Raw genomic sequence first — 11815 nt, forward strand, 5'->3', positions numbered from 1 at the left:
ACTTTGTCGGCCTCCCTGCTGAGGCCCAGAAATTCAGTAGAAATTCAGTGTGATCAGTGTGTCTGTCAGAAGGTAGGATTGCTTGCCTAGGGTGGCATTGTTATTGAACAAAACACATGCCCTTTCTTTGTATCCTAAGTACCTTGGATTGCTGAGCAAGAACCGCTCTGACTCAAATGAAAACCACCTTGTGTTAGGTGAAATATGGGGAGTTAACCATTTGTTTGCTGGTTTGCATTTCCCACGAAAAACTCAAAAACAGAAATTTACCTCACCATGGAAAGTGATGTGCCAAGCGTCATATTTGCATATTAAAACCGAAAACTGATTTGCATGTTATTTCAGTGTCTTGTGTCACGTTCAGGCATCTGTCAAGCCCACTAGATAGAAACAGCTTGTACAGTAGGAAAGTGTTTTTGTGCATATCACACTGAAAATCTAGGTGCCTTATTTTTATCAGCAGCTTGTCCACACTTTGGCTCTCCAATCTCTCCTAGCTTCATACCTGAAAATACTAAAGAAAAGTCTGGAACCCCATGTTTTATAAAGTAGGTATCCTGTTATTTTCTAAGAGCCATCCATTTTTATAATATTCTGTTTAGATAATTTTAAAATTATAAAGAGAAAAGCTGAAATTACTCTGAATATCACTATCCTGACATAAGACTTGTTAACATTTGGATGTATTCACTTCTAGTGGCTGTTTGATAATACTCACATAGGCAAACACATACTGGCACTTTTGCATATATCTTTTTATACATTTGTAATTATCAGATGTACTATGTTAATATCTTCTCTTTTTTTGGAAATATAATGGCAAGAATTATGACAATCCAAGTATCTAAAATAACAGATTAATAAAATCTTATTTTGAGCAGACAGGGAATTAGAACCAGTCAGGACTGGAGCCGTGGTAACAGAAACTCTGTGTCGTCTTTTTGATAGTGCTTTATTAAAACTGTAGCTTGTAACTGAGGATATTTTTTCTATGGGACAATGCATAGAAAGCTGTGCATTGTGATAAAACCTTTTTTCCCCAGCATTAGAGCAACTAGTCCATTGCATTCTTCCAGGCAACCAAATAAAGAAGAAACGTGTGCCTGGAGTCACTGCCAGGCATGTGCGGCATAGCAAAGGCCAAAACACGGTGTTAGTTTGAAAACCCAACCTTGAATAATGGTTCATTCCATTCATCAAACTTTTATGTCATGGGTCTTGCCTAGGTGAAGCTATCCAACGGAAATAGTGTCTTGGAATTCTCTTGCCTTTATTATGTCAACTCCCTAATGTATAACATCCATAAAACCTAATTAATGGGAAAAACTGAGTGTATGTTTTAGCCATAACGTTGTGGAAATAGGTTATTTTAGCTTCACACAGAGCAAATAGAGATCTTTTCACACCACAGAGATAACTGGCTTTCTCCTTAATGGAGGGCCCACATGGAGGTTTGGAGGGAAGGGACACGGAAATGAGAACTGTGAATAAGGTTGGCAGGAGATCTTTGACCTAGATTCTCCTCGACTCTGAGGATTTAGCGCTTCTGCTCTGCTACTTGCTTTTCTTACTTCTTACCTATCAGGCAGGATAACATCAGTGGTTGTACCTTGTCTGCCGAAGCCTAAGGGAGGCTGCTCTGCTCTAAATAGCCAAACATGAGCTTTACTTTACTATTTGTCTTTTGGTCCTAAAGGCGAGAATGTACAGGAGTTAACAGTTGGAGAGGCAGCAAGGCATACATTCACCAAATGTCATGAATTTCAAGATTTGTAGCTAAAAAGTACTCACAGTAATTACATCCCTTGCTAAAGCAACAATTAATGTGAAATTCAGGTACTCTACACTGAAGTCCTTTATTAGCAGATAGGAAAGTAGAGAGTTACTGGAGAGATCTCATTCTGCAATCATTCTTCTTCCAAGAAGAAAATCATCTTTGTTAGTGGTTTCTAAATTGTCCCTCCTGATAATTATAACTGATATTTATTTGATATTTAATATTTTACAAAGTTTCTTCATATGAATCAGATATTATTATCCTCCAGTTTATACATGAGAAAATCAACAATAGAAAAAGAAACCATTGGAGAACTTAAGTAGTGTCTTAGACATCAGGCCTAAGAGCCAGATGCTCTAAGCCCAGGCACTATTATGGCTGCCTTGACACGAGGAGATGGAGAGAGGTGGGTGTGGAGAGACAGCACTTTCCCCCAGCCCAGCCTAGATAAAACCCTTGTGTGCAGAGACCGGGGCCCCCTGACTGGATGCGCAGGCCTTTTCCCGGCTGCAGTAACTCTTCCAATAACTCCTCCTGTCTGTAATTCAGAATCATCCATCCTTGGCTATGACTCCAAATTTGGTTTAAGAAAAGGCATTTTAGGGGCATCGATGCATGGCATGAGAAACGGAATATGTGGAAGTAGAGGTTTTAAGAAAAATCAAGACTTTGAAAGTTGAAGATCGGCTGGAATGAGTTTCAGAGCAAGAATCAAACTTTTAAAGTCAGAATTTCTGAGTCTTCCTCTTTGTGTCCTTACAATTCATTCTTTTAAAAAATGGAACGTAAGAATAGAAGAACCAAGAGCGTGCTCTTCTACTCGCAAGGAGCTGTGAGGAATGTTCATTTAGAATATTTTAATGAAGATACTCAGGTATCCACCTTCCACTTCTTTTCTTCTCTGTGGCCATTGCTTTTAACCTGAAGCAGGAAGAGGGATCCAGCAAATCATCTGCCCCCGGTCAGAAGGGGTGCTCCTTCCATTTAAGCAGTGAGATGTTGAGAGTAGAGGATGATTCAGTGAGAGTCAAAAAGTAGAAGCCGCCACAGGAAATTGCAAGCTGCAAACTTGACACAGCTAAATAGAGGGGGGAAAAAGAACGAAAATATCAGAAATATATTTTTTCTGGCAGGCTTTCAGCTCTAAAACGGGGCTAATTCTACCTTTTGAAAAGAAGATAATTTCAATGTTTCTTTTTTCAAGAACACATAATTGAAGTTATTTTCCCTCTGAGGGAAGGAACCTCTTGTACATCATTACAAATGGACAAGAAAAATGAGCAGCCCTGGTACCCAGAGTGATAGAGTATTCATTATCATGTAATCTTTTCGAATATCTTGGCTGCCTTTTCCCGGTGTTTTATCTGCCTGAGCGGTGCTTTTCTGGTAAGGTTCAGATTTGCAGTAAATTTGAGTTATCTAGCACTATGTAACAAAGAAATCAACAGCAGGTAAGGACTCAAGAAAGGAAAATGATCACACTAAGATCAGCCCCAGAGGAACTCAGGGGGCTGACATTAACGACAGATAGTGGGTGTCCATTTTGTAAAATGGATCCTTAGCACACAGGTTAAAGTAGGTAAATTGTAGTAATGAAGATGCAAGATGGTGTAGTGTTTTCCTGGGAGCCATTTGCACCTTAATGCAGGCTGTTTCCCATGCTTCCTTTTTCTTTTAGAAAGGATGATGATATTTTTCTTCTCCACTCAGAAAAGGGGCAGTGGGATGATGAGGTGATTAACCTTTATGTGTTCTCGATTTCATGCCCGAAGTGTAGTGAAAGTTCAGTAGGCTGCAGAAACCCTGTGACCTGCCCATTGCTTACTCAGATTCAGAATGCTGAATGAAGTTCTGGATGTTTCAGGGGATGCTGACAACTGGCCTAAGTCCTCTCATAAATGGAAACCTCTGTCATAATGAGGTTTCCATTTACTCAGTGTGTCTATTTTTATAGACTACAAAGGATCTGTAAATATGAATATCTGTGATTTCACTCTAAAGATTGGTAATGATATGTGTCCTGCATACTATGGGGACAAAAAAATGATAGAGTAGAATCAAAGAAATCTTTGAAAATAACATGTTACACATAAAGAAACTGAGGCTCAGAAGATGGAAATGATTTCAACAAAATCACTGGACAACTTAAAGGCAGAACTAAGATGAAAGATATTTTGAATAGTCAGGTCTTCTGTATTTATGGGTTTCTATGTAAGAATATATAATCAAATACCATGAAGTGTTATACAAATATGACAGATATTGTTATATATGTTATTCTTAATCTAGTGGAGTTTCCTTGTTCATCAAGGATCCTATTCATGTGTATATTTTGTTTCAGAAGCAAGTCTTCATTATTGCCTAGTCCCACCCATAATGTTTACCAGGGATTTAGACCCAGACTTGGCTGTAAATTTGGCTTCATATTAAGTATGTTCTTGAATGACAATCACCTGGACCCCTAGCAAGAAAAGAAGAATGGCAAAGAAGAACCACTTTTAGATCATTTCAGCTGAAAAAAAAAAATCTTTAAGAAAGAAAAATACAGAAACATGGAAAGAATATAAGGCATTCACTTTCCCATGACCATGACTTTCAACCATTAACCTTTGAGCATATTGTATTGCAGTAAGGCAGGTCAACCAGGACAGTGAGTGACTTATCTCCATGTGGTAGTTCAGGGCCCAGTCTCCATCCTTCCTGTGTCTCACAAGGCCACATCTAACTGCAAGGAGCATGGGAAATGTAGTCTAGCAATGTGCCCAGCAAGAGAAGGAAATGGATTTTGGTGAGCAGTTAGCAGGCTCTGCCATGCTTAGTAAACATCAGTCCTTTTAAAGCACATTAGCCACTAAATTGCTCAGAATGCCACGATAGCTGGCTGCATTTTTTTTTTTTAAAGTGTCAGTGGCCTTGGTATTAGAAGATGTTTGCCAATACACTTACTTCAGAAGCATGATTTTAATAAAATCAGCTCCCATTTTTAAATCTCCTAATGACTTCCCATTACTTAAAACAGTTTTGGCATTGACCATATCCTACTTCTCTTTTCTTATCCTACTTCTGTTTTTCCTTTTTCTTTTGTTTTTTTTGTTTTGTTTTGTTTTGTGTGTGTGTTTTTGTTTTGTTTTGTTTTGTTTTGTTTTTTTGAGACAGAGTCTCACACTGTCACCTGGGCTGGAGTGCAATGACATGATCTTGGCTCACTGCAACCTCCACCTCCTGGGTTCAAGCAATTCTCCTGCTTCAGCTTCCTGAGTAGCTGGGACTACAGGCACCCACCACCATGCCTGGCCAATTGTTTGTATTTTTAGTACAGATGGGGTTTCACCATATTAGCTAGGATGGTCTCGATCTCCTGACCTTGTGATCTGCCTCCCTCGGCCTCCCAAAGTGCTGAGATTACAGGCGTGAGCCACCGTGCCCGGCCTTTCCTCTTAACAGTTTTTTAGATATACATGTTCCTCCTGGAATGCCTTTAACTTTTTTCCTTCTTTCTTTTCTTCTTCTTCTTCTTTTTTTTTCTCCCCATTGGGTGATATGCAATTTATTCTTCAAGATCAAACTAATAGGTCTTTTTTTTTGGCAGCCTTCTTCCATCTCAGAGCACTGAATTCATGCCTGTGTTTTAGAGCTTAGACTTTATTGTAATTGCCTATTTGCATGTCTCTTTCTTCCCAAACTGTGAGTTGTTGGAGACAGTATCTCTGAATAATTTGTCTTTATACTTGGCACTTGGTAATCCCTTAGGAAATTTATGTAAAGACAGTTTTGATGGAGTCCTCTAAAGTCTGTCACTCAGTAACTCACCTGTGGATCATACATCATTAATTTGCCTTTAGTAAGAGATTCAGATATTTCAGAAACATATTAGTGATTAAGAGTGACACTTACAAGAATGCCTTTTTTTAAAGAAAGGTTTGTTTCACAATGTCTTTGTTTTGCTATTCAGCAGTAAACCTCCACTCTGATAAAATAAATCTTTGCTTAGATAATAGACTCAGATTAAAATCCAAACTGCTGCACAGTAAGAGAGCTAGAAAGTCTTGAGACAATGATATCAAAACCCTGAGAGGCATTGCAGTGTAGAAGCATGTCCAACTCAGCACACCCCAGTTTCAATGTTCTGCTGTTTTTAAGCAGAGGTACCCCAACGAGGTTGCTCACTTATCTTCTCAAGTCTCTATTTTCTCATCCAGAAATAGGATTACATGTCATATAGGGCTGTTGTGTAGGCATTTGAGATTTCATATCAGTGAAAGCAGGCACCTTGAAAACGGTTTTGCAAATATGAGGAATTAATATGCTACAGTGAATACGTTGCTGATACAACTCACACTTCTACTTTTGAAGAAACGAGAAACAAAATAACACAAATCGTTCCCTTTCAGCACCTCCCACCACAAATATTCCATCGTGTTTTATTACCCATACAACATGCTAGAAGTTGCTTATTCACAAATAAGTTGGACACAGTTGTTCATTTTTCTTAGGCGGCGTTGAGCCGTAAACACTACTGAGAGAGAGGTATTGGAGTAGGTCTCGGATTAGGACAGTGAGAATAGTGCTCGATGACGACTTCTAGGCTTGAACGCTGAAAGTCCTAAGCAGTCTTCTTTGGTGTGAGAGACACCTCTTAACTGAGGAACCCTGTGTTTTCCCTAGTATATATTCCACAGGTGTTAAGTATTCTGCACTGGGTTAGTGACAGCTGTGGAGTGGAGGTGGAGGCTGTTCTCTAGCCAAATAAACTTCAGAAATACTGGAAGAAATGATCTCTCAGAATCTTTCATCATAAGGAAAAACAGGAATCCATAATTAGCATTAGATAAAAGAGTGGAATCTAACAGAAAATAGCCTTTCCAAGTGTTATTTCAGAAACAGCATAGCAAGCAAATAGAGTATTCAGAGAACAAAAACAATGATACGTCTTTCTCAAAATCTGTGAAATATTGACAAGGTAAGTACTTTGAAATTAGATTTATACTTGAAATGTAAGTGCTAAGGGTGGAATCTAAATTTCTGGCTTAGATTGATAAAGGACAGAATTGGCCTTCTTGCTCCCTTGTTTATGTTGAAAGGGAAACTGATATTAGGCTGAGACAATGATAAATTGTGTCTGTTCTCTGAGCGTCCACCCTAAGACTGAAGACAGGAATTATCAAGTTTTCTCTAATAGTCGTTTGGCTTAATTAAAACAGCTCCACCACTATTATTAGAGGTAATATTTTATACTTTTCTAGCACTCTGTCTATGGGGAGCATTGTTTGGTTGGGGAGAAAAATGCATGGCGCTTGGAGACAGGTGACACAATATGGCTGGCCTCGAACTTCTGGCCTTAATCTTAATCTCCCTATATTGCAAGCCTGGAGAAAAGGTGTAGGTCACTTTCCCAACCTCATTTTCAGTTCTGCCACCTGAACTGTAATAATCCACTCCCTCAGAGGCAGTTTGAGAGATTCAAAGAGATCCTCTTTGTTATAATTGTCTGAAAGTAGTTAAACTCTATTTATCATGAAATGTGGGTTATCTCACTTTAATTCTTACAGATACTGTGAGGTACCACTGGCAAGTCCATTGATAGAAGAGAACCTGAAGTTATGAAAGGTTGACAAGCTCACCTAAGGATGCCAAATGAAGGTCATAGTCAAATCTCTGTCTCTAGCCATAATGATACTGCCATATAATGTATTCCTTTATCTCTGGCCACCAGTATATTAGATAAACTCACCATCTCATTTCAGTCTCGCTGCCCTCCCATTCACCCTCTACTCCAGAGAGAACTTTCTAAATATGATTAGAACACTCTTCTAAAAACACTTATCGCGGTTTCTAATACCTGGATGTTTCTAATTGAGAACATGCAGATATATTCCCTGTGGTCTGTGAACTTCTTGAAATTGTAAGTAAGTTTTGTGTACATTACAGATACCTTTGTTTGTTTATTTGTTTGTTTTTGTCAAAAGACCATTTAACACATTAGATTTTGAGATGTGTCCATGTTCTTACCCAAGGCCTGGAGCCCCTAGCTCACCAAGAAGTCCTAAACATGTCAGCATGGCATGGAAGCAGGAATTAACTGACCCTTCCTACTTTTCCACCTGTCCAGACCGAAATATTGAACCACTTGCAGTTTTTCCCACTCACACCAAACTACGTCTCACCTTTGAAACTGTGTTCCTCTCAGAGGCCTTCACTTGGCCTGGGTTGGAAGCTCCAGGATAGTGGGTCATGTCCAGCATATCTTTATCACTTGAAGTCATCATGTTTTAAAAAATTTATATTCATGGATTACAAAAGTAGAACTACATGCTGTACAATAAAGAAACAAATGTAGAAAGTGAAAGTCCCCTAAGATTCCACCTGCCAGAAAGAATCTCCTTTAACATTTTGGTACCTGGTCTTTATATAGATCTGTAAATAAACTGTAGTTACTCTATCCTATTCTGGAATTGGATTTGTTGTTTGTGAAACGTATTGTTCATCTTTACAGGCTTGTTACATAGATTTACAATGTGTATATCTATCATTGTCTATTTAGGTGATTCTTTTGCTGGTTAGTTTACCTTGTTAGTCCTTGTTACTCCTCTCAAATATGGCTCCTGTGACCAGCCTTCGTCATTTAACTTTATCCACTTGTATGAGTACTTCTGTGCAATTGTCCTGGAAGCAAGCCACATATATGCAATTTTAACAATACTGGCAACCATTCATCCAATGTTCATGTTTATGCAGACACCTATCAATATACTATGCTATATATATAGAGAGAGAGAGAAATAGAAATAGAATCTCCCTCTGTCACCATCGCTGGAGTGCAGTGGCACGATCTTGGCTCAAACTTCACCTCCCGGGTTCAAGTGATTTTCTTGCCCCGGCCTCCCGAGTAGCTGGGATTACAGGCGTGCGTTATCATACCTGGCTAATTTTTGTATTTTTAGTAGATACGGGGTTTCACAGTTTTGGCCAGGCTGGCCTCGAACTTCTGGCCTTAAGTGATCTGGCAGCCTTGGCTTCCCAAAGTGCTGGGATTGCAGATGTGAACCACTGCGCCCAACCCTTGCTTTTTATAATTAATCATTTGTGGATGTTTCCTACCCCCACTAGACTGCAAAACTCTCAAAAACAAAGGTTGTGTGTAATATATCTTGATGTCCCTCCGGGGTTCTCACAGAAGGTACACAAAATAAACCTTGTAAGAATGCATGGACAAAACAATAAACAAAAGAATAACTGAATAATTCAATAGCTCCTCTAACCCTCATACCAAACTCATATGACAGGTAATGTTTACAGTTCAGAGGAGATCCTAAGTTTAATCTTTAATGTTTGTTAATAAGTCAGTCAAGGATGAGCTCTTGTCCTGACTTTACCAAAACTAGCCCTCCCTAATTTTTTGGGGGGTCTCAGTTTCCCTGTCTCACAAAGAGGAGATTAGAATAATGGTTCTTCAGATCCAGGCAAGCAACTCAATTTTTTTTCTGTAACCTGAGCATATGCCATAGTTTACTCATCACCGTCTCATCTCTAATCCAAATTGTTCAACAATGCAATAAAATCTCAGGCTAAGGTTAGTGACCAACATAAAATAGTTTTGGCCTTTTCGGACTTCTGCCTGTCTGTACTTCAAATATCTGTACATTATGGGAAACCAAAAAAATGAAAATTATTTTAGAGAAAAGGCCAAATAAGTACCAATCAACCTTCTCGACTATGTTTAGAAGACATTTAATGCTTTAGACATCACACAGATGATTAATACCCGTCTTGTAGTTGTTGAAGTAAGTGTTGGGAATGATAACATGTGTTCAGGGATTTGTATTTTACAGGATTTTCACATCAAGAGCCCATTTGGTATAGTGAAGATAATAGGAGAATGAATGTGTAGCTTTCAGTTTTGTTGAACTTACTCTTGTAAACATTCTGAAAAGAGAACCTTTTGGCCAACTATTTTAAGAATGCATAAATATCAAGGCAAAAGCATTCCCAACCCACATGTCTGCCCATTCCCCATGGCGGACATCATCATCAGTTCTAAATTTTAATAATAGCATTTCTGTTTTTATAACACCTTTATTAAGAATGTTGGGGTGAGGTACTAGAAATGGTCAAATTTATAGGCAATGGAAAATGTAATAAATTCCCTTTTAATCACATAGCACAAAGCTACTTTAAATCTAGCATATGGCCTTTATTCCTTTCTTACACACTTTTTATTCTTCATTGATGATCTCAAGTACTCTCTCAATTGATATTTGATTCTCTTGCATTGCTATAATTCTGGTTCACCCACCTATTTATTTTTTAATTATTATTTTTTATTTCAGTATTTTTGGGGGTACATGTGAGTTTTGGTTACATGGATGAGTTCTATAGTGGTGAATTCTGAAATTTTAGTGCACCCATCACCCAAGCAGTGTACACTGTACCCACGTGGGTGGAATGGACAAAGGCCTCAGTGGCTCTGTATATCCCATTTGGGTACAGGGGATGAGGGATAAGAGACTATACATTTTATATGGAGTCTTTTATCCCTCACCCCCTGCCCAGCCTGGCTGCACCCAGGCCCCAAAGTCCATCATTTCGCTCCGTATGTCTTTGCATCTTCATAGCTTAGCTCCCACCCACCTATTTCAACACCAACCCAGTGTCAATGCTACTGACTTATCATCACTATTTGAAATCTGGCTGTTTGCAGTGCTGGAAAAATGAAATTACTCAACTTCCTTAACTGGAACAAAAGAACTAGAACCAAAATGTTCGCTTTCTGGACTCCTGTACTTGATAAGACTTATCTCATTTCCTATCTCAAAGTTTATATGTGGTCCAGAAGTACACCACTTCCAGAAGCTCTTTATGCTGCTTGACTTTTTTCACCTGAGTGTGAGAAACTTCTAGCTGTATGTTTTCTCCCTTTTAGCTGAATAAGGCCTAGCCTGCTCTGCTCCTCCTCTTCAGGAAGTCCATCGCGGGCTATGCGAGAGGTCCCCGCTCATGCCCTTGTTGTGCTCTTTCTGCAGCTGTTTTTCTTTAATTATTAATGTGCCTGTATCTCTCACTTGACCGTAAGGTTCATAAGAAAGAAAGACCCAATTTGTTTTTCTCATAAATGTATAACAGCACACAGTGGTCACTTAGCAATTGTTGAACAAACTCGATTCTTCCTATCGTAAACATGGATTTCTAAAGCCTGATAGATGACTCATCTAGATAAGGCAAGTGAGTAAAGAGATGTGTCCAAAGTTAGCCACTGAATAAGTGATAAAACTAATTCTAAAACCCAGGTCTCCCGACAGCCACGTCCAGTGCTTTTTCCTCTCCAGTGCAATCACTACTTGTTTAGGCTGACTGCCTTGGTTGATGGTCTAGGTGGCAATTAAAGGACTCTGTGCTTTCTGCCTTTCAGGGTGGACATACAGGGCAACTGGGGCCTTCGTCAGTTCCCCCTTCTTTCCGCCCAGAGGATGAGCTTGAGCACCTGACCAAAAAGATGCTGTATGACATGGAAAATCCACCTGCTGACGAATACTTTGGTGAGTGGGGCCTAGAGCGGACTTCTGAAGTAACTATCTTGCTTTGATTTCCTTACTTAGTAACTGGAACTATTATCAGCTCTACTGGGAAAGTATTTGAGTCCAGATGCATGGGAGTTGATACACGTCCCAACACAACTAAGTAATTGTAGGATTTGCATTTGTAAGACTGCCATAAATGTGATGTCTGCTTAGCTTATATTTAACTTTCAGTGGTCCTTAGAGTTTCTTTAGGTACAAATTTTATTGTTGAGATTTATTTTTCACCAGCCTAGGCAATGTGGGGAAACTCTGTCTCCACTAAAAATACAAAAATTAGCTGAGTGTGGTGGCATGTGCCTGTAGCCCCAGCTACTCAGAAGGCTGACACTGGAGAATCACCTCAACCTGGGAGGTCGAGGCTGCAGTGAGCTGTGATTGCGCCACTACACTCCAGTCTGGACAACAGAGTGAGACCCTGTTTTTTTTTAAAAAAAAAATTAAAAAAAAAAAAAAAAAAAATGAT

The 11815-nt window shown here is 39.1% G+C and overlaps 1 protein-coding gene across 8 annotated transcripts in view; it reads left to right on the forward strand.

Moving 5' to 3' along the window:
* Nucleotides 1–11815, forward strand: part of LPP (LIM domain containing preferred translocation partner in lipoma) — a 748953-nt gene that overhangs the window by 554685 nt on the left and 182453 nt on the right. For all 8 annotated transcript variants that reach the window (XM_017873421.1, XM_017873422.1, XM_017873424.1 and 5 more), the window contains one exon: nt 11184–11310. In XM_017873421.1, the coding sequence (XP_017728910.1) occupies nt 11184–11310 (127 nt within the window). The remainder of the gene's footprint in view (nt 1–11183; nt 11311–11815) is intronic.

Source organism: Rhinopithecus bieti, unplaced genomic scaffold (genome assembly GCF_001698545.2).
Source record: "Rhinopithecus bieti isolate Rb0 unplaced genomic scaffold, ASM169854v2 scaffold_5626, whole genome shotgun sequence".
Taxonomy (NCBI): Eukaryota; Metazoa; Chordata; class Mammalia; order Primates; family Cercopithecidae; genus Rhinopithecus; species Rhinopithecus bieti.